Here is a 23,712-nt window from a genome sequence, read left to right as displayed (position 1 = left end):
TTTTTTTTTTTTTTTTTTAATTTTTTTTTTTTTTTTAATGAACAGCTAAACAAAACCCCTCAGAAAAAAAAGTGACCAGAAACCAAACAAAAAACCCCAAACACAATCAAACCTAAATCTCCCCCTCCAGTTTCCTGTTGCTAATTCACACATGGTTGCTCATTCAAACCAGTCTCTGGTGCTGGCTATGGTATTAAAGAATTACTTTCTAATTCCTTTATTCCAAATGGTCTCATTTTTTGGAAGGCATGTGTAAGTGGTGATTTGTAACCATAAAGCAGATGTTGACACTATGTTTCCAAAAGTATACTTATAGTCATATGTTATCAACACTATCTCTTTATAATGTTGGTGAGTAGTATTGTTAGACCTTGTTTTTGAAATGCTGGAAGTTCAAGCATGCTGAACTTTTTGTCCAGATATCAGAATTTGCTAATGGTGTTCCTTTTAAAGCATGTGCATGCAGCAGTGATATTGAACCTGTAAACAAGGGTTCCTCCAGTTATATTCTCTCCAAGTGTAAAATGCAAAATTAGTGCTTGGAAATGCAGTCACTTGGTACACATAAACCTTAATTGTGATTGGACTGCAGGGGTGGAAAAAACAACAACAATAAAAAACAGTATACATGTTTCATTTTTATGACTTAGGTAACTTCATTTTTCCTAGTACTGTCATCAGTGATAGTGCAGCTTTTTAATGTTCTAAAAATATTTTTGAATGAAAAGAACATTAGAGGTGTTACTCATCAGAGAAGTCATGATATTAATCAAATGCAAAGAGCACTCTGACACTTGGTTAATGGATGTATCTTTGCTCAAAGGCCTGGAAGACACGTTAATGAATTACTTCTTTGCTCAAATGGCTAAAAGGGAAACATTTTATATTATATGGAAGTCACTACCAATGAAGGGAAAAATAGTTCTGACAGTGTTGGAATGAACTGTAGGAGCCTCTCAGGTGAAAGAATTAACTTGCAAATAACTTAATATGAAAACTTTAAAAAAATGGATTTTTTTKGGGTATAAAATCTTTTAATTAGCATGGATTGGAATGGCCAATCAGATGGGGTATTTTTCAGCAGTTTTTTTTGCCAAGAAAAAAAAAATGAAGTTCTGCATTTGTCAGAATATAAATTTCCTAAAGAACACTCTTCAAAACAAAAGTTTTACTTTTCTTCCTTCTGAAATCAAAATAAAAGATTCTTGTAGAGTAAGCTTTGTCCAGCTGGGCTAATGCTTTTATGTGTCAAGATTCTTAATGACAGTAAGCTATAGACTTGACTCTGTTATAAATACTTGCTCTTTTACTCATTGGCATGATTTCAAGTTTAAATATGTAGTTCTTCACACAGTAAATTGTAAATGAATTTTTTTTAAGTAGTTATTTAGTATTTTTATGATTCTTACATGGTCAGAATACTAAGGTGGGTACAACAAGAAATGCAAGTTGGAAAGATATTTGTTGGATGAAACATTTTCCAGTCATTTTACATTTTACTTTTCTACTTAACAGGGACCATTATTCATTGCCCTTCTTAAACAGAAAATAGCACTAGATTCCTTTTTGCCATGTTTCATCATATTTGTAAGGTAAAATACTCCTAGATTGGGTTTTCTAGGCCCACCCTAACCACAATTTTCCAAACACAGTAGTATCACAGATGAAGAAGCAAACCTGATCCTAATAACCATATAGCTATTTTAAAAATATTACCTACCTAGAGTATAGTGAAAAACACACTGAAAATGTTGGAAATATGTGTTAGTGTATGGCTAAATAATAGGGCATACCTCATCACAGTCTGCATTGAGACTTGTTTCAGTCACTACTTAAATGTAAAGATCCTTAATTTTATTTTGAAACATAAAAGCAGAGCTGAATTCAAATAAATCAATTCCCTGGCAGCATCTGTGCAAAGCCTTTGGAACAACTGCAGAATCAGCGGCTCACAGACAACATACAGTGCTGATACACCCTGCAGGTGACTGTATAACCACATAGACAACCATGAAGGGAGGCATGTATAGCCTTTTTATGTATTGTCTTACTCTGTGCATTGGCAGCATGTGTCATTGACTAATATYGAAGACAAAATCCACCATGCTAAGAAGTGTACATTAGGGTGAAGAGGTCCTATATGCTTACCCACTCTCACCATTTCTTGTCTATAAGGTCCCAAGACTGGTGCAACAAAGTGAAGCTCTGTGGTGTGGTATCTGGAATTTGTTGCACTAGGGAGCTTGCTAGAATCTAGACTTCCTTTTTAGAGCGAGACTGCTCTAAAACCACTGGGGTATGCCACTGATTGACCACAAACAATATGGTTGGATGCATTGTATCAGTCCATGTTAGCGGGATCTTCACAGATATCATAGTTACCTGTTGATGTGAGACATAAATTACTACTAGTAAGTACAAGTAAGTGTCTGACACTTGGACTTCCTAGTAAGTCATTTAGAATAATAAATATTTTTTTTCCTAGTTGCAGAAACGGTTTCCCATAAGAAAGGGCAATATGTGCATGCAAGCAAACACAATTTCTTCTCCTGAATTTAGTGTCAACCACAAATGATGTTAGTAGAAAGGAATAGCTACATCAGGTTTGGACAATCTTATGACAGAAGTGACTTCACTGAATTGCTCTTCATTTTTGACCCTCTCCTTTTCTCCTCCTTGCCTATGAAGCCTTCTCATCTCAGTTGTATTTTGTTCTTTTCCTGCAGGAGAAAATATAAGAAAACATCACAAAGGTAAAGAGTAAATCGGAGACAACTGGAAGGTATTTGTGACTCATCTCTCTCTTTTTGTTAGGGGGTTTGAAAGAGGATTTTCCTGTTACCAGGTTGGTGGGTTTCCCCTTTTTTTTTTTTTTTTTTTTTNTTTTTTTTTTTTTTTTTTTTTTTTTTTCCCTAGGGAAATGCCCTTTTACTGATTGTTTCTCCCTTTGAAGGACCATCTTGTGTTGCTGCTGCTCCTAATCTCCTTTGCTGCTAGTGGTAGTCCTCTCCTCTGATGTTAGTGGTAGTGCTGTCTGAGTAAGGACAGAAATATTTGTCTTTGAAGGTGAAAGCCTAATAAACATCACAGTTTCTTCTGCAAGATCTGCTGGTTCTAATTTGTGTTGCTTGCTTATGCTGTAATAACAAAATGGATTGAAGGCTTGTAGAGTTACTAATAATCTGTGCCATTGCAGTAAATGAAAGGAAAATCTTGTGAAGGTTAGTCTTGTTGATTAACTGTCCACATTACAGCCTCCAGATCTAACTATCTTACTCCTTTCTTGTAGGAGGCAGGCTTAGTGGGGGTCTTTGACAGATAAATTTTCTTGCTTAGGAATCCTTGAGCATGCTGGCAGATAAACCAATGGGATGATTTGATCCACTAAGGCATCACAGGCACCACTCCTGTTTTCTATCACCCTTGGCTGATGATTATCGCTCTAATGCAGCAATGACAGGACAGGCTATGTGTGTGTCTGCGTGTCACAGCCACAAGAAACTGAAGCGTGGTGGCTTGAGTCACAAAAAAGGTGTGTTTAAGCGATGAGAGTTTAGTGAAAAATACTTATTTGGAGATTTCTGTACTGGACTGTGTAAGAGGGACATGGATAATGTGAGACACAGAACAGGGAGAAGATAAATATGCTCCCAGTTTTTTTTTTYCCCCCTAAATGTGGGGCTGACACTGTAGTTTTGATTGAAGCTCTTCTTTTCTCCCTGTATTCCTTGCTGCTGCAATGACAGTTAATAAATTGTAAACATTTCTCTGGCTGCGGGTCTTGAGYGGCTGCAAGATTGTTTCCAGAAGGAATTGCACTGTGTTTGTTTGTATCTGTGTGTGCCTTGGACTGCTAGCATTGTCAATACATTGCATTGTGTCATATTACAAGGTGTCTTATTTGAGTATCTTTTCTATGTACATAACCATGACATTAGAGAGGTTTGCATTCAGCATCCTTTTTCTATGGGGGACTTTCTGTAAATAGTCCAATACATTCTTGTATCACCGAATACAAAGAATACAATATATCAGTTTGTTTAAGCATAGCATTACAGGGCTAAGTTTTGTACCCTCTGGGATTTTAAACTTTCTGCTTTTCTCTTACTGTTAAACATATCAGCTGCCTGCCTGATGGTATGCGTCCTGCAGCAATTGTGCAAATGGGCTTTTATGACTTAACGTCTAAAAAATTATGTGAGCTCTGCAGAGGTCAAAAGACCAATCTGCAAAAGACTGCAGGGAGTGGCACACAGCAATTGCCGAGCACCTACTCCTGATAACCTTGCCCAAAGGTGGCTTAGAGGGCTCTGTAGCACAATGGGTTAACTGTTATTTATGTCTAGGAGCTACACATTAGCAGCACCTAGGGAAACTTAGCTGGCTAGTAAGGCTCTGTCTTGAATTTCCTGCCTGCTGAATGATTAAGTATGATGCTAAATGGAGAATTGCCCATACTGTCACCTGATGCAGAAGTATAACATCCAGCAAGAAGTGGTAGGTAGTGTTGTCCATCAGTTCACCTAAAGTACAGTTTTAAGTAACATCTCCTGTTGAGTTGTAACTCCAGCAATGTGCATAAACTGATGACTTGGCTCATGTTTACACCTTCGTTTTTCACATTCATCTGTTGCAGGTTTTCTTTTTGCTTTTGATATGTTTTTTTTAAAATCTCCATTCTTGCTATGTTACTGGGCTCTGGGGGTATCTGACAGCTGAAATTATCTGTTACTTACTTTTGAATCTTCTTCCTTTTGTTGCTGTTTGGGGACTGTTATCATATAAGAATGCCTACATGATAGTAGGCAGCAGCTATATAGGAGAAACTGCTGTCCTTTGCGCCTTGCAGAGGGTGAAAAGAATCAGTTTCCTCTGCATGCAGATCTGTTGGGAAGGAAAATTAGGTATGTGTGAGAAAATAAATGAGGTATGTGTAAGAAAATGTGGTAAGAAAGATCTGGGGTAAAATCTGAGCCAATAATAAAAGGGAATGGAGCATTTCATGTGGCCCTTGGCAATCTCCTCCTAGGTTAAGTTCATCCTCTTCAATGATTTCTGCTAGTGCAGGCAATTTTTCACTTCTAAAGGCTCACTAAAGTCCAATTCTTGTGATCATCACAAAATTTGTGAGCTAAATAATCTGCGTTAGTTTAGGTGGCATAAATTTTCCTTCATTAGGATCTGCAGTCATGCATTTTTACTTCATCTGTAACACAGAATTAAGTCTGTTTCTTTTTTAGTTTCGCTGCACTTTGGTTAATTGTACAGTTTAATTTTCGATTAAGGTGCAAATGCTTCTTTTACAGTGACAGTAATTTGCTTTGAATTGATAATGAGATGTTTTAATCCTTCTATTTGATTTCGCATTCAGACATTGGGGAGACATGGGAGATAAGGAAGAGAAAGGGAAGAARAAGAAAATTGTTAGTGACTGAAATTATCTTGGCATTTGATATGGGAATGAGCTTTTACTTAGGGACATCCTCAGAGGGTGGGTGATAAGTCCTGTATAAGCTTCCAGCCTTCAGAATCTCTCACTTCTTAAATGTGTGTCTCACTTGCAAATGATGAAGAGTGAATCCTAAGGCATTTTATTAAAAACTGTCAAATGCAAGGGATAAGACATCTTTGCTGAGATAATTTGCCATAGGAGGGAATCAGCTATCTCCTGACAATGGGACTTTTTCTCAAGAGCAATTTCTCACTCCAAATGTGAATTACTCTTGAACCATGTACTGGTTTTCGGTGGGATAGAATTAATTTTCTTCTTAGAAGCTGGTACAGTGCTCTGTTTTGGATTTAGCGTGAGAACAATGTTGATAGCACATGATGTTTTAGTGCAGTGCTTTCTTTAGAAAAAGCACATTTAGTTTCTCCTGCTTTGATAGTGAGAGGTTTCACAAACATCTGGGAAGGAGCAAAGCCAGGACAGCAGATGCAAACTGGCTAAATAGATATTCCGTACCACAAAAAATCATGTTTCATATATAAACTGGAAGGAGTTAGCCAGGAGCTGCTGATCACTGTTTAGTGATGGGCTCGACACCAGTCCATTGGAGATGAGCAACTTGTCCATTGGTCTTGGGCATTCCTTGTTTCTCTTGGGTGTTATTTCTTGCTCTCTCTCTCTTTTTCATTTTTATTCTTATTACATTGCTCCAATTATTAAAGTGTTCTTATTTCAATCCACAAGTTTTATCTTTATTATAATACTCCTCCACATCCCACTGAAGGAGTCAGAAGTGAGGGGAGTGAGTGAGGAGCTGTGTAGTACTTAGGTTGTCAGCTGGGGTTAAACAACAACCAGCCACTAACAAATCTTACCAAATCAGGGAAAATGATAAACTGTCTTTCCTCATTTCTGCATCAGAAAGTCTATCTGTTTGATCTCTACTGGTTTAAGTTCATGTTTTCTTTAGCACACTGGCAATAGACTATCCAAGTATTTTTTCTTCCCAACAAATGGATTTAGTTTGACCTGTTGTCTTGCCTATATGAGATGATAACATGGGAATGGAATTTAAGTTTAATTAGATGTCAGATGAAGAAGTTCTTTATCCAGTATTTACATAGATACTGCTCTCTGAGCTAAAGGATTTATCACTGTTTCCACATTCAGATGAAAACATCTATGAGAGTCTTTCTGAAAACATTGCCATGCCATCTCCATAAGCACAGCTGAGCATGGCTAATTATGTATTTTGATAGGCTGGCTTCCAAGTGATAACACCAAAAATGGAAAATAAGCCTTAATTAAAAGCAAATATTTGGGCTTCCTTTGTGTGTGTGTTAGTTTAAAAAGGAATTACACATTAAAATACTTCATATACATTTCAGTGAGCACCACCACAGGCAAGATTAAGAAGCAATTTACTGTGGTTTTGGGCTGATGTATCTCCTTTCCTCAATCCCATCCATCAACTCATTTATTAGAAGAGATGCAATCCCTATTACAGAATTTTGTGTGTACATTTCCACGGTTTGAATTCATATTAAGCTCCAGTGGATGACTATGTTAAATTTTCATCATGCAGAAGAGTAATTGTTCTCCTGTTTAGGAGAAGGTTCTCAAGTAGAAACTTCCAGTTGTTATGTAGTTACCTGCACATGTTATGTTTCCCAAGGGCTTTGAAAAATATCTCAGGTGGATATGAATTAATTGTGGATTTATTGTTTGACGATACTCAAAGACAGTAATGTGCCTGATTGTGTAGATGTATAAGTCCGAACATACACAATAGGTTTAGATGCATGTAGCTTATTAAAACTCATCTTAAACTCTTAGGAGTAAGATTTCGTATGTTCATTTCCAAAGAGGTGGTTTGGGGTTTTTTTTCCATTATGTTGTTTTTAATTTTTTTTTCCTCAGCCAGATTTTGGGAACAATTATAGTACAGAAGTGCTTTGTTTTCTCACAAGAGCAGGTCTTTGGACATCTGGGCCTTCAATGTCTGGTCAGAAAATTAACATTAACCTTTTTTAGGTTAATGTTTTTATCAATACAGCTACTTATTCCTAATCTTCATTTTGATCCATAGAATACTTGAACCCACATTTGCCCTCACCTAGCTACAACCACAACATCAGAGAGTATATATAACAACTATCTGAACATAATAGAAGTGCTATAGTTAAATCATTATGTGTTTCTTAGGTTATTGTTTTTACTATATACGAGTAACTGGTTTCTGAGCTGCTGTGCAACACATACAGGTGCATGCAATTAGGGTTCAAACCTTTGGAATCTGACTTGACTAATACTTACATAAACCAAGTTTTCAGCTTAATTTAAATTTCTGTCTTGTTTAATACAAATTATTTTTAAAAGAGGAAAAAATATTTCTTCTAAGTTGCCAGAAACAATGCTGCACGAAGTGCAGAAAATGCTCTGAATTTTTTGATTGATGATACATTCTAGGCTTGTAAACCCTTATCTCATTGGGCTGGTTTTCAGAGTCTGAGATGTTAGTAGTAATGACTGGATTGGATGGAAGTGGTTCTTTCCTGGATCCTTACTTGTTCTTTCTGGGAAAACTCACAGCAGATAGCACTTTGTGTTAGTTTGAAAGCAAACCAGAGGAGGAATTAGCACCACACAAGTATGTTGTAGGAGACTTCAATTTAGAACAACAATTTAGTAAGGAAAAATTGAAATGAAGGCAATAATACAGAAACACCAGCTTAAAGTGATGAAGTCAGAATGCAACCTGCCACTCTGTTGGTCAGGGTGGTGGTAGAAGTCCAGTTAGACGATGGCAGCTGTCCTATTGAAATGGTGGGTGTGGCCTTATTGAAGTGGCAATCCTGAAGAAAGATCTGGTCTGTCTCTGGAGGCCCAGTGATGGTCTTCTCTTCTGGGAACCCAGTGGAAGTAGTTCCTCATAGTGTTCCAAGCCTCAGCTTATGTACAGGTGAGAATATTCTGTAGTCTCCTCCGGGCAGGTAATTTCACAATAGGATGATGTAATTCTATGAGTCATTCCAGGAGACCTTGATGGACCATTAGCAAAGATGGCCCCCCACAGAGTAGCTGCTGCTTCCCCAGAAGGTGTTATCAGGGCTGAGTCACAGAGAGGATAAAGAACACTGCCCCACCTGTCTTAAGAGCTTATAGAGATGGTAATAGAATACATACTTTTGGTTACACCTTCCATGGGAACCAAGACACACTTATTTTCATTTTAAATGAAAAAAAGAAGCAAAATTTAATAAGTGAAAGATGCTGATAACATTTGAACAGTTCTGTATGTAGAATCTATCTATTCTGATTTCTTTGTCTACTACAGGCTGGTTTAAAAGTCTAGGTTTTTTTTCCCCTTGCTGTATCAAGAAAGATACTACTATAACTGATTTCCACATGAGCTGGTAATTTCCCTGGAGGTATTTTCAGCTATCTAATATAATTTATACAAATTCCAGTGGTACTTAGTGATTACTAACTAAAGACTTCTCCAATTCTGTCTTTTAATGAAGACCGAGTGCTTATCCGCTACTGATTCTGTCTTTTAATGAAGACTGAGTGCTTATCCCCTACTGACTGCAAGAATTGTGGGATCCACACCCCAGAACAGAGATTGTCCTGTAATTTACATCTTGTGGTTTTGTGAAATAAATCATTGGCATTGGAGCATCTGGTTAAGTCCTGCAAAGTGCAACAGCATGTTGATTTTCATGGGAATACTCAAGGGATATGCAGGTGAAGAGACTAAGCCATTTTCCAACTGCTGCTGAACCAAACTACTTGTACTTCATGATTAAGCATAGTGATAAAAAAAAAATTGTACTGCAAATGCTGTGTTATGTATGGAGAAAGAAATTAATTTTATTTCCTTGGGCAGCCAGTCCAACACCTTTTGGCAGGAGCTGTTCATGTTCTGAAAAGTGGTTAGCTTGTTGCTGCTTTTTTGCTAGTCTGGCTAAACCATAGGGATGGTTGTATTTCAGCTTTCAGGTTGCAGTTGCAATCCTTTTTTTCTTTTACCTGGCAATGTTTTTGTCAATGTTACCCTTGGCAAACAGTGAATGTTTTTGGATTGTGGTGACAAACTCTCCTTCTGTAAGTTTCTGCACCAATAGACAGTCACAGAATGGGTGAAACCAAAAGGGACCATGTTGGGTCATCTGGTCCAACCTCCCTGCTTAAGCAGGGTCATCGCAGAGTACAGGATTGTATCCAGATGGTTCTTCAATATCCCTCGCATGAAAGGCTCCATACCTCATTTGGTCAATCTATTCCATTGTGTGGTCACCCACACAGTAAAGAAGTTCTTTGTCRTATGCTGGTAGAACTTCCTGTGCATCAGTTTCTGCCCATTGCTTCTAGTCTTACTGCTGGGCACCACCAAGAAAAACCTGTTCCATTCTCTTGACACCTTCCCTTCACATAGTTATAGACCTTGATAATGTCCCCTCTCAGTTGTCTCTGCTTGAGGCTGAAGAGGCCCAGCTCCCTTAACCCATCCTTGTAAGAGATGGTCCAGTTCCTTAATCATCTTTGTTGCCTTGGACTTGTATTTTTCAAGTTGGCCTGGTGTTCTGTTCTATCCTCCTTGAACAAGGGAAAGTCTTCCTTGCAACATTTATTATCCTGGTTCTCCTGGCTCAGAGATCCCTGAGGGATCTAGTCTTGTCAGGAAGGCTGATCTGCCACTCTGCACCCCCTGTAATCAGGGTTCCCCCTCCATTTAGTAGCAGACCCACATTATCCTTTGTTTTCCTTTTGTTAATGATGTATTTGAAGAAGTCTTTCTTGTTACCCTTGGTATTCTTGGCCAGATTTAATTTCAGAAGGACTTTGGTCTTTCTTGTTTCGCTTCTGCTTATTCTGGCAACCCCTCTATACTCTTCTAAGTGGTCCGACGCTGCTTCCACCTCCAGTGTTTTTCCTGTTTATACTTGAATAATGATAGGAATTTTTTATTCATTTATGCAGTTCTCTTGCTCCCTTTGCCTGATTGCTAGCTCATTGGGATGCATTGTTCTTGAGCTTAGAGGAAGTGATCCTGGAATATCAACCAGCTCTTTTGATCCCTCTTTCCCGCAGAGCCTGTTCCCATGTGATTCTTCCCAGGACATCCCTGAAGAGACTAAATGTAGCTGTCCTGAAGTCTGAAGTGACAGTTACTTGATGCCCTGCTCCCTCCTTGCCCAATACTGAGCTCCAGAGTCTCATGGTCACTACAGCCAAGGCTGCACCCAGCCTTCACATCTCCAGCATGGTCTTCCCTGTTTGTTAGTATAAGGTCAAGCTGCACACCTGACACTATCTGTGCCAGAAAGTTGTCAACAATGCTTTCCAGGAACCTCCAAGACTGTGTTTTGCTATGTTGCTTCTCCAGAGGTAGAGGGAGTTAAGAGACTCTCACAAGAACCAGTGCCAGTATCTTTAAAGCTGCTTCTAGCTGTCTGCAGATGGCCTTATGCACTTTGTCCTCCTGTTCAAGTGGCCGGTAGCAAACACACATAATATCACCCTTACTAGTCTGCTGTTTTATCATAACCCATAAGCTCTCGACTTGCTAATCATCCACCCTAAGACAGAGCTTGATACGTTCCAAGTGTTGTTACACATAGAGGGCAACTCCACCACTGTGCCTCCTGGTCTGTCTCTCCTAACAGTATGTAGCCCTTCATTACAACATTCCAATCATGTGAGTTATCCCACCACACYATCGTAATTGAAATGAGATCAGAGTTCTGCACCTGCACACAGATCTCTAGCTTCTCTTGTTTGTTCTCCATATTGCATGTGTTGGTGTACAGGCACTTTATAGAAGTATTTGACTGAGTCAATGTCCCAGTAAAGGTGCAAAGGGATGCCCCATAGTCCCCATATCCAATGCTAGTTATGTTTTTGGCTGCTTGTGATTGATTGAGTGTTGTGGTTTGAACTTGGCCAACAGCCAAAGCACCCACGACGTTCCCCCCCCCCACCACAGAGGCAGAGGGGAAACAGAGGGGAAAGCAGAAGCCCAATTAACACTAAAATTTATAGCTTTTAGGTAAGAGAACATAATTGGGAGAAAGATACATATATGCTCCAGAAATAGTCAGGATCAAAAAAACTTGAGTTTCAGAATAGATTTATTACTAAAAAAGCTACTAAAAGCTACTAAAAATACTACCACACTAGGGAGGGAGCAAAGACAGGGAAAAAATTAGAAGGAGAAGATAAAAAAATGAACATTTTAAGACACGTTTTCTTTCTGCAAACCTGTCTCTCCCAGGTCGTCCCTGCCCACCCCTACATGCCTTCCCAGGAGCAAGGGRGCAGGGATGAAAGTTTTAACATAGATCAGACTACTCATTACAGTTGTTGTCCAGCACCATAGGAGAAGAGTTCCTATAGCTCCAAGCTGTGGAAGTTCTTTCCTCAAGAAACAGTCAGTGTATAACTGCTGGTGGCATGGGATTCTTTACCTTGTGGTAGAAAGGGAAACAGTCCTCCAAGGCTGACATGCTTCATTCCAGGAGCAAGACCACTCTCTGAATCTCCTGGCAGAACACAGTTTTTTCTAAGCATCAACTTGCTTCAGACATGGGAGGCATGGGGGAGGAGAAGGATGGGCATCTCTTCCCCCCAGAACACAATTTCTTCTAAGCATCTACTCGCTTCAGACGTGGGGGGACCACGTGGCATCCACATTTGTGCTTGAATACAATTTAGGGCCAGTGATGTATTGTCCTGAACTACACCAATGGCATCTATCATGATTTTATGATCCTGGTTTTTGGCCTTTGCAAATTCTGCTAATACTTTCAAAATCTGCCAATGGCCATTTTCTAACGCTAAAAGAGAAAATTGCACAGGCTGTTTTAATTTTGTAAAATCACTAGCTGTGGTGGTTAATTTATTCATTTATATTTCTGAGTCTATTTCATTTAGGACTCCCAGTCCTGTCCCTAATACTCCAGTTAAGTCTCTTCGCATTTTACCCTTGAAGGATACTTSTTTCTGCAGCTGCGTTGTCCAGCCTTCGAAGGATGTCTGAAGAAAGGGAGAGCATGCTGTTTGGATTTTGGAAACACTAGCTTGCATTAGCAGTTCGACATGCTTAAGAAGCCATTCTGGATTAAACAATTGTTGGCCCATGTTCCTTATTATATACAGGCCAATTTCATAAATTTTGGGTTTGAGTTTAAGTGGTGTCATTTGGTTTAGGCTTGAGTGCTGGCGTAGGTTGTAATAGGCACAACTATGGCATTTATTTTAAATTCGAATGAAAGTGCATTAGTATCATGAGCCCAGAGATAACCCCCTTCAACAGTCTGTACCAATGTAAAATTATGCCAACAATTTAATTCACTTGAACAAATACAGATTTCCTCATGCTTAATTAGAGGAGTAATCGAGACTCTAATTTGGGTTGCTTTTTTATGGGTAGTCCTATTAATCATTCAGCATCCTATTTTGATTACTTCCCCTACAGTTCCCTGAAGTTGCCACAATTTTTGCTTTTCCCATTCTTGTCTTGCATATACTTGATTTTTATGCATGACCACAGTTAACAGATTTAAACCCTTTAAGTCAGAAGTTCCCCCATGGATCCAGTATATCAAACAAAGGCTTGGGACCAAGACCACTCACTATCATTTTGGCTAGAGGTGTTTTCCTCTCCCAAAATCATAATTATGGTCATGAAAAGAACCTTGGTTGGACTTGTGTGACTTTCCATGGAGATCTATGAGYCCTCTTCACTCTGGTGTGATGAATCCAGGCATTTTTCTCTTAAATCTTGATTGCTGTGAAGGAGGTAAGGAGTACTCGGAGTGGTCCTTCCTACTGCAGCTCAAAAGTTTTCTTTGCAAGAGACTTAACATATATATAGTCCCCAGGTTTTATATATCATGCACTGGTTCACCTAAACCTCTGCTTCAAGTTCCAGCCACATGTTTTTCAATTTTTCTGAGTTGGTTGCTTAATGCCACCATGTAAGAGGTCATGATTTCATCCCCTACCTGAGTGGACATCCCTTTCTGTATTCCATATGGCCGTCCATACAGAATTTTGAAAGGGCTCAGTCCTTCTTTTGCTCTTGGCCTGGTTCTAATGCGCAAAAGAGCCTGAGGCCAAGCCAAATTGGTTTCTTGTCCTAGGTTCACAATTTACTGTTTGATCAGATGGTTCGTTTTCTCCCCTTCACCACTCAACTGAAGATGATATGGCATGTGGAGCTGCCAATGTATGTCCACATGGTGGCAAATTTATTGTCCTGCCTTTGAGATGAAGTGCGGTACTCCATCAGAGGACATAGTGGCTGAAACTCCAAAGCGTGGTGTTATATGTTGTAACAATGCTTTGGTTACCTCCTGAGCCTTGCTGTTCTAGTGGCGAAAGCTTCTGGTCAACCTGAAAAGGTATCAACTAGTACCAATAAATATCGGTACTCCCCTTTCCTTGGGCATTCCAAAAAATCAATCTGCCACTGTTGTACATGTCCATTGCCCATCCCAATTTGGCCCATTTTTGGCTTTGGGGGTATTTTTAGGATTAGTGTGGAGGCAAAGGTCACACTGCTGTGTTACTTGTCTCATAGTGGTGTACAAATTCCTGACTACTATATTCATAAAGGACTACAGTCTCCCAATGCCCCTTCTTATGTTCTTCCCTTGCTAGGCACTGTATCATATAAAACGGGACAATTCATTTTCCTTTAGGTGTGAGAGCCCACCCTTCTTCATTGTATGACCCATCTAAATCTGTACCAAATTTTTGATCTTCTTTGGTATATTTTGGCTTACCTTCTAGGGAGATTTTCCCATCAGGAATTACAGCTCCTTCTACTGTTACTTCTTTTCTGGGTGCCAGTTTTGCCTCTCTATCTGCCAGCTCATTTGCTCTTTCCAAATCCAAGCTCACTTTTTGGTGTACCTTGATGTGCATAATCGAAACTTGCCTTGGTAGTTGAACTGCTTCGAATAACTTCAAGATTTCCTCTGCGTGTTTGATGCTCTTGCCCTGCAAATTCAACAGTCCCCTTTCTTTCCAAATTGCCCCATGTGTGTGTACAACTCCAAAGGTATACTTTTAGTCTGTGTAAATATTTATAGTTCTATCCTGTGATAACTTCAGGGCTTGAGTCAGGGTAATTATCTCTGCCTTTTGTGCAGGAATGTTCGTAGGCAAGGATCCAGACTCTATTACTTACTGACTGGTGGTGACAGCATCTTTTATGGCTCATGACGTTGCTACTCCCATCAGTAAACCATGTGTCTGCATTGTCCATAGGTTCATCTTTCAGATCGGGGCGGCTGGAATATGTAGCTTTGTTGGTCTCCAGGCAATCATGGTGTACTGGCTCTCCCAAGTTTTTACTGAGGAAAGGAGCTGGGTTGACAATGTTAGCCATCACCATTTCCATATTGTCCTGTTCAACCATAATGGCTTGATACTTCAAAAACCTTTGTGGAGAAAGCCAATATCCACTCTTCACTGATGGGCAGACACTGTATGGGATACTAGCATGGTCATCTTCTGGCCCAAAGTAAACTTCCATGACTCTTGGATGTCCATTACCATGGCAACAAACACTCTCAAATATCCAGGCTAGCTTTTAGCTGTGCCATCCATCTGCTGGGAAAAGTAGGCGACTGCACAATGATAGGGACCTCGGTCCTGTGCTAGTGTTTCCAATGCAATCATTTGCTTTTTATGGAAAAAGAAGAAAAATTGTTTACTCACCTCTGGGGGGTCCAAAACTGGAGCTGACATCAGGGCCTTTTCAGCTGCTTGAAGGCTTGCACAGCCTCCTTGGTCCACTGAATATTTTTCTGTATGCAGAGGTTTCACAAGCAGCCCATAATTATAAATCCATAATTGACACCACCCAGTCATCCCCAGAAAGGTTTGCAATTCTTTCACTCTTTGTGGTTTAGGGGTCTGGCATGTTGCCTCTTTTTTGGTCCTGCCCCAGAGTCCTTTGTCCTCCACTGACTTCATAGCCCAGAAAGATTACCTTTTGCTTCATTACCTAAGCTTTATTTTTGGACACCCAGCTTCCTTGAGTCCTAGAAAGTTCAACAGACTCACCATCTATTGCAGAAGGTTTCTTTTGTCTGAGTGGCTGATGTTGTGTCATCAACATACTTTAGAAGTTTCCCTTCTGAAGATGGGGCTTGCCAGGATTCCAAATCTTTGATGAGCTGATTTCCAAATATGGTGGGGCTGTTTTTAAATCCCTGTGGTAACACCATCCAAGTGAGCTGGGTTTTGTGCCCACTTTTAGGGCTCTCCCATTCAAATGCAAATATTCTCTGGCTGGCTTCATGGAGTGAGAGACAAAAAAGCATCCTTCAAATCCAGTACAGTAAACCAGGTTAGCTCATGGGTTAACACTGTTAATAACGTGTATAGATTCGCTACTACTGGGTAAAAATCCTCAGTTGTTTTATTTCCTACACATGAATCTTGGACTGCCTGATATGATTCATCATGTTTGTAGATAGATGAAATGGGGGTGTTAAAGTCAGACTCACCCTCTTTCAGTTGTCCCTCTTTGGGCCTGACCTCAACAGATGGAGCATTTTTGACCCTTCCAAGTACATCCATAGCCCATACCCCATGGAAAACTTGGTTAATCACTGCTTTACTGATTTTCTCTTTTGCTTCTGTGTTAATTAAAACCAAGCTCAGTATTTGTATGTATTGTTGATCATTTACCTTCAGAGTAATTAACCCTTTTTCAAAATTAATGACTACACCTAATTGTTCCAGTGAATCTTGCCCTAGGAGTACCTTGGGGGAATTTGGCATGTACAAAGATTAATGGATTCCCATTGTTTTCTAAGCTTATACTTTAAAGGTTCGCAGAAATGCGCTTTTCCAGTTTGGCCAGTTGTGTTGCCTACAAACATCAAAGCTTTACTGAGTAGGTTGCTTTATGCCGTGGTTTAACCACTGTTCTAATTTAAAACATACAATATCTATACACCAAACAAGCAACAAAACATTTATACAAACATGCAACCCTACAAAATCATAATATACTTCAAAACAAAGAAACAATCCAACACATATAAAAATTTCAACATTTATTTCCTACACACACCAATAACTCAACTCTAATCACACTTTACCAAAGTTAAACATTCATTACTTATTAATGACTCACTCTACCATTCACTTCATTTCTCATCTGCTGACCTCCCCACGGAGGGACAGAACCAAGGCTTAAAACGCTGCCCCCTCTTCATGCCAGAAGTACATTCTCAATCACGCGCTCAAAATCCACACAGTCCAATCTTACACAGTCAAAATTCTAATAGCAGTAATAAATTTTAACAGCATCCACATCTCAGAGGGGCCCAGACACATACAAAAAAGTTTGTCTCAGTGCTCTTCTGACACTCTGACATCATTCGGAATTTGGTTTTCCAATCCACAGCCCACCTTTTCTATACTCCACCCCCAACTCTCCCAGCAATTCACACACCTTTCTGCCGGCTGGAGCTAGGTGGAAAAATAGTATTTTTTTTTAACTTGGTTAAAGTTACACTGTGTCAATATCCATGAATAATGTTGCTGAGTTACTGCTATGTTACATCCGCACAGTCAGAGGAGTCAGGGTTATACTCCTTTGGTATAGCCACTGCAGAAAGGGAAGAGTTTTACAGGTGGCCACGGTGTTACAGCGTGCTTTTCACAAAAACCACAAAACACAAAGACAACACAAAATCACTCACTTGGTCTCTTCACTGGCCGGTCCCCTCATGGGGATATGGAGCTGCGGTTAGAAAGACCCCGCACTCACTTTGCAGATCCAGATGATCTGGTCTTCATCTCAAGCACGCAGTCATGCATCCTCAGGCACATAACACAAAAATTACTCACTCTCACCGTGATCTGCTCACAGAATAGCTAACAGCACACTTAAGGATTCACTCAACCCACTCCCAAGGAATGTTAGCGGCTGCTCTGTCGGACAGTGAATCTTAGAGGACTTATTCACTCAGCAAGTCTTCTCCCTAGCCTGTTGCTTGCAAGCCCTCACATTACTCACTCACTTAGGATCCTAACAAAGGGTTAACGTTGTGCACCAGATGTCTCTGTGTGCCTCACCAGAAACCCCAGCCAAGTGTATGACTTATAGGTTCCCCAAACAAAAACTTAACATGCTATTTGTCCACAATGCCAGCAGTCTGTGGTCTGTCCCTGCGGCAAGTGGTTGAAAGGAGGAGGTCCTCCAGGAAGGTCCCGGGGTGAGCCTGAGACATTCACCTCTCAGTCCAATCCCACAGCAGACAGTGTGGCTCCTGGCTGGCTCACCATAATGAAGTGCAGTAAAGACCCCACAACCAAGTTAAGTTGTAAGGTAGGTATGTTTATTTGGAGCATTGGGTACATGAGAGTTCACCCTCTAATAACACGTACACCTTTGCAGTAGAACTCTCTGGTTTATATTGAGTTACTGGATACATATGCATTAAGTTACGGAGTACGCTTACACACGTTCATCACCTGTCCCTGCTTCCTATGCGAATGAGCCTGTTTACTCATGAGTCTCACCCCCTGGTGGTGGTCTTCAGGTGATCTTTTGATGAAGTAAGACATCTACCGTGGGGCTGGACCTTTTGACCTTTGGTTTTTGTGCATGCTTCCTGGCTCCTCAGTATTTGTCCAAGCTTCTGGGCTGTTTTTTACTGCTTTGAGGGTCCAAAGAATAACAACTTGGTCACGGGTGTCTTCTTTCCTACAAAACTTGGCCAACATGATTAATGGTGGGCAAGACAGCATTACAGTGAAGGCTTAGCCAAGTCAGCTTTGCTTAAGCAGYTGCTATTAACTCTTTTGCTTCCCCATATCACTCTGGGCAACCATTGCATTATACCCTTCCTGTGAGGAATTTCTTCCTAATTTCCAACTTACGTCTCGCTTTGTGCAGCTTAATTAAGACTTTGTCTTCTTGTCCTGTTGCTGGTTGCCTCGGAGAAAAGAAGGACCCCCACCTGTCTACAACTTCCTTTCAAGGTAGTTGTAGAGAGTGATAAGGTCATCACTGAGCCTCTTCATCTCCAAACTAAATAACCCCAGCTTCCTTAGCTGTTCTTCATAGGACATGTACTCCAGACCCTTTACCAACTTCCTTGGCCTTCTCAGGACCCTCTGCAGCACCTGAGTGTCATTCCTAAATTGGGGGGCCTAGAACTGGATACAGGATTCAAGGTACAGCCTCACCAGTGCCAAGTACAGGGGAAGAATCCCTGCCCTGCTCCTGCTGGCCACACTATTCCTAATACAGGTTAGATTGCCATTGACCTTCTTCATCATCTGGACATCCTGCTGGCTCATATTCAGCCTGTAGTTGGCTAGCAGCCCCAGGTCCATACACACTGGGCTGCTTTTCAGACACTCTGCCACCAGCTGAATGGTTATTGTGGCCAAAATGCAGAATCTGGCACTTGGTCTTGTTGAACTTTTATGTTGTTAGTCTCAGCCCATCTCTCCAGCCTATTCAAGTCCCTCTACAGAACTCTCCTACCTCCCAGCAGATCAACATTCTGACCCAGCTTGTTGTCATCTGTGAATTTGCTAATGATAGACCCAATTGCCTCATTCAGATCATTGACAAAGATCTTTGTCTCGGTTTTGAGACAATGTTTTCAGAGAGAAAACGTCACGGGGAAACGTTTCCTCTGAAATGAAAATAAACTTGATAATTTTTTTTTCCCACCAACAAGAAATAGATGCTGGGCAAAAAAGGTGAAGAGAAAAAAAGTAGTTTTATTAACAAAAACACAGTGCCAACAGGACACAGATAAAGAGTAACCGTTAGATAGCAAGGATACAGATAAAAAGTAGCCATCAGATATTCAAACAAAAAAAAACTCACCACGCAGCAAGGCAGTGACTCTGCCCCTGGGAAAAAGAAACAAAAGGAAAACCCACGTGGCGGTTCTTGTAACAGTGGCAAAAGGGAAAAAACAACTGAAAGAAAAGAACGGTACCACAGTCCCAGCTTCCCAGTGGATGAATCAGAGGAGGGCTCGGTGTACCACCACTGCCAGCCCGGTCTGCCCCAGAATCCCGGACGAGATGGAGCCGTGAGGCCCCTCCCTCGGCGGGACCGCCCGAGGAGCAGCAGGAGACGCAGAGGGGATGTTCGAGGAAAAGATGCCGAAGCCAACAAACTGAGCCAGCAGAAACTGCGACACTGTAACTCTGCTCCACGTAGCAAGCGAGCGACTCCCACGACGAGAAGCAGAGAGAGAGAGAGAGAGAGAGAAGCTCGAGCAGCCAGATCGCGTGGCAGCACTGGCTGTTAAACTGTCCACTGTGGCTTCCCAGCAGCCCCTATTCCTTCTTCTGGGTTACATTTAAAGAGACAAATATTTTTTTGGGCATATGTGCCAACGGAAAAGGAATACAGAACAAAACTGGCACCAAACATCAACCCAAGATAATCTTAAATAGGACTGGGCCCAACTCTTATCTCTGGGGGTCACCACTAGCCACCAGATGCCAACTGGATGCAGCACCACTCACCACCACACTCTGGGTCCAGATGTTCAGCCAGTTCTTAACCCAGTGAAGGGTGCACCTGTCCAAGCCATAAGCTGCCAGCTTTTCCAGGACTATTTTATGGGAGACAGTGTCAAAGGCTTTGCTGAAGTCCAAGTAGACAACATCCACAGCCTTTCTCCAATCTACCACGCGGGTCATCTATTCATAAAAGGAGAGCAGATTGGTTAGGCAGGACCTGCCCCTTCTAAATCCGTTCCAGCTGGATCTGATCGCCAGGCTGTCCTGTAGATCACATGTGATTGCACTCAAGATGAAATGTTCCATAACATTGTTGGGCACTGAGGTCAGGTTGACAGGCCTGTAGTGTCCTGGATCCTTCTTTTGATTCTTCCTGGAGATGGGGGTCACACTTGTGAAATTCCAGTAATCTGAGACCTCCTAGGCTAGCCATGACTGATGATTAGTTATGAAGACCAGCKAAGTGACCTCTTCTGCCAAGTCCCTCATTACCCTAGGATGGATCCCATCTGGTCCTACAGACTTGTGAGCATTGAAGTGGCTCAGCAGATTACTAACTGCTTCCTCCTGGAATACATGGAATCTATTCTGTTCCCTGTCTGGGTCTACCAGCTTAGGAGGCCATTTGTCCTGGTTTGTGCTTGTTGTCTAAGACTAAGGCAAAGAAGGTGTTAAGAACCTCATTCTTTTTGTCATCTTTGGTGACTACATTACCCTCTGCATACAATAAAACTTTACTTGCCCCTGCAAAAAAAAAAGTTTTCCTTGCCATTAATATATTTATAAAATCACTTTTTATTACCCTTTACAGAAGTGGCCATAATAAACTCTAATTGAGTAATTCTCTTTTTGCATGACCTAACAGCAACCTTAAAAACTTCCTGAGCTGCCTATCCCTTTTTTCAAAAACTGATACACCCTCTTTCTTATCCTGAGTTCCTGCAAAAGCTCCCTTCTCAGCCTGGCCAGCCTTATGCCCCACTGACTCACCTTTTGGCAACTAGGGAAGGACTGCTCTTGCGCCTTGAAGATTTCTTCCTTAAAGTATGTCCAGCCTTCCTGGGTCCCCTTGTTTTTAATGGCTGCTTCCCAGGGGATTTTCCAAATTAGTGTCCTGGATAGGCCAAAGTCCACTCTCTGGAAGTCCAGGTTTTGTTGATGCCCCTCCTTACATCACCAAGTATTGAAAACTCTGTAATTTCATGGTCTCTATGCCCAAGACAACCACTGAACACAACTCCTGCCAGCTCTTTTCTGTTTGTAAACAGCAGGTCTCGTGGGGTCCCATCTCTGGTACGATCATTTAGCTGTGACAGGAAGTTACCTTCCACACTCCTTCCATTACTGGCAAGTAGTGAAGAGGTGATATAGTTTTGTGAGTACTGTATTTCAAGATAATGAATACAAACAGGAAGGTTAGCAGGGTAGTTCCATATTACATATATGAGACCTTGATTCTCCCACTGCATTGAGTAATCAAGTCTTTTACAGCCTTTGGCTTGACAAATTGGGACTTTCMGATTTGGTCCATTATAATTTTTGCAGCAGTTTATCTGCTTTGATGTTATTTAACTGTGGTTGCTCCTGTGCTGTTACAAAAGCAATAGATGTCAGAGTCACCTTTTGTCAGCAGGACTCACACAACAGACTTGGGGAGAAGGTGTCAGGCGTCAGGACTTTATTATTTCACAGCACAACCTTTTATACTTTCACTCCCACATCACGGAATAACATTAATTCCTTTTCCTAATTGGTCACAAATCTCTGATTCTTGTAAAATGTCAACACACAGCTCACATTCCACGACTCTCTCTTTCTCAAAGTTGTTTGTCTCAAAGACTCAAGGCCACAGCTGCAGAGGCTGCAGACAGCCTCTCACTAGCTTCCCACAAATAGATATTGTAGTGTGCAGCACTGTTCATTGTCTGCTTTTAGCAGGATAGGATGGATCTGATGTATTGCATTTTAATAGATCTTCTCCAAAATCAAGGAGAAAAGATGAACTGGCCATGCTCTTTAGAATTATCATCCCTGTATTGCTTCTATATATTTATAGTGCAGGGTATTTAAAACATTTTTTGAGCTTCAAGTGCATACCATTCTAGCATAACACAGAGCCTTACCTGCTCCTGAATTCTTGAAAATGTCATTATTAATACCTTGGCCCTCGCAGTAAGTCTATGGCATAGGTTGCATGCACGTTTAGAATTTTTCAGTGCTCCGCCGTGATTCAGAAAAATCTTGCTGCAGCTGAAGCAAGGTTCAATGTTATTTTCAAACTTTTCCTCCCAGCTTAGCTGCAGCCTGTTTCTAGTTTATTGCTTCTGCCTACATAGAAGTACATGGATAATTCTCTTAATATAATCATATTGGTTTAATTGGATCTTCTGTCAGGGGGAATAAAATCTTTTTTGGGACAGCCCTGTGAGGGGAAAGAGGGAAGGTAATTTGGAGGATACTGGCTGGGTAGTTAAGTTCAAGTTCAAGTATCTTCTAGGTTGCCATTTTGCTAGTAAGCTTTTCTAGTTCTGGTACAAAAACTGTTACATCAAATATGTATCAGTGTGAAATACAGACCATGAATATTCTTCAGGTATGCACAGTGCAATTTCTTGTAGAGTGCAGTGCCCATAACCAGCATACAATGGAAGCAATAAGCATAAAAATGACCTAGATATCCATGTATWGTGGCAGAAATAATGGAGTAAATTTTGTGAGGACTTATTCAAATCACTAGCTTGCAAATGCCTTTTTGGCTCTAGGCTTTCCTAGACACCTAGTATCAGAGAATCACATAATAGAAACATAGAATGTCTTGGGTTTGAAGGCACCTTTAAGATCATCTACCCCTCTGCCATGACACCTTCTGCTTGAACAGGGTGCTCAAACCCCATTCAGCTTGGCCTTGAATACTTCCATGGAAGAGAATCCACAGTTTCTTTGGGCAACCTGTTCAAGTATCTCATCACTCTCCCAGCAAAGACTTTCCTCCTAACATCCAATCTCCCCTCTTTTAGTTTTAAACCATTCTTGCTTGTCCTATCATTATCAAGGACACAAAGAAGCAGTGCCTGGCCAGGCTTTTGCCACTTACTGATAACAATAAATAGGGTAAAATATTCTTTTTGGATTGGGATTAGACTGTATGTATCATGCAAGAAGATAAATCTTGCAATTAGTTAATAGGTTAAAGAGCTCTTAATTTGTGTCTTGCCTTTTGTCCCTGTCTTGAGTTAGAGACAAGTTYAGGAGAAAATGCTCTGGAATGAATGCTTCCTCCAAAGCCAAAGGGCCCTACAGCCTCTAAAGGACAAGGGGATTGCCACTCCCTCACCCACCAATACAAAAGGAATGTTTTAGATGAAAAYGAAAAAACCTGTTTCTATAACAAACAAAGTGCCAGCAGGGCAGAGGAAAAAAGATTAATAACTGATACATACACATATTAAACCTTCAGTCTCCTCACTACAAAGAAAGTTGGTGAACTTTAGAGTCCCTTCTTTCCCTGGCTCAACTTCTCATGAGGTCTGGTTTTCAGACACAAAGCTAAGCCAAATAGCTCCAGAAGAAAGCACAAAAGCAATTTAAAGATTGGTATTGCAGTCCAGAGAGAAGCTTCTCACTGCAGCAGCTAACGAGAAGCAAGATAGCTAGCAAGACTGTGTAGCAGGGTAACTCCTCCACACACTGCAAACCCAGCTACTGGGAGAGAATCCTTGGACAAAAAAACCTAC

At 40.8% G+C, this 23,712-nt stretch overlaps 1 protein-coding gene across 1 annotated transcript in view; it reads left to right on the top strand.

Annotated features, from left to right (window-relative positions):
- PDE1C (phosphodiesterase 1C) overlaps positions 1 to 23,712 on the top strand; it is a 296,339-nt gene that overhangs the window by 106,231 nt on the left and 166,396 nt on the right. Inside the window, exon 4 of the mRNA XM_057376150.1 lies at positions 2,727 to 2,753. Within this exon, the coding sequence (XP_057232133.1) occupies positions 2,727 to 2,753 (27 nt within the window). The remainder of the gene's footprint in view (positions 1 to 2,726; positions 2,754 to 23,712) is intronic.

The sequence above is a fragment of the Malurus melanocephalus genome, unplaced genomic scaffold (genome assembly GCF_030028575.1).
Source record: "Malurus melanocephalus ecotype Western Australia unplaced genomic scaffold, MMel_1.1 scaffold_271, whole genome shotgun sequence".
In the NCBI taxonomy this organism is placed as follows: Eukaryota; Metazoa; Chordata; class Aves; order Passeriformes; family Maluridae; genus Malurus; species Malurus melanocephalus.
This window is presented reverse-complemented; position numbering and strand designations above follow the sequence as displayed.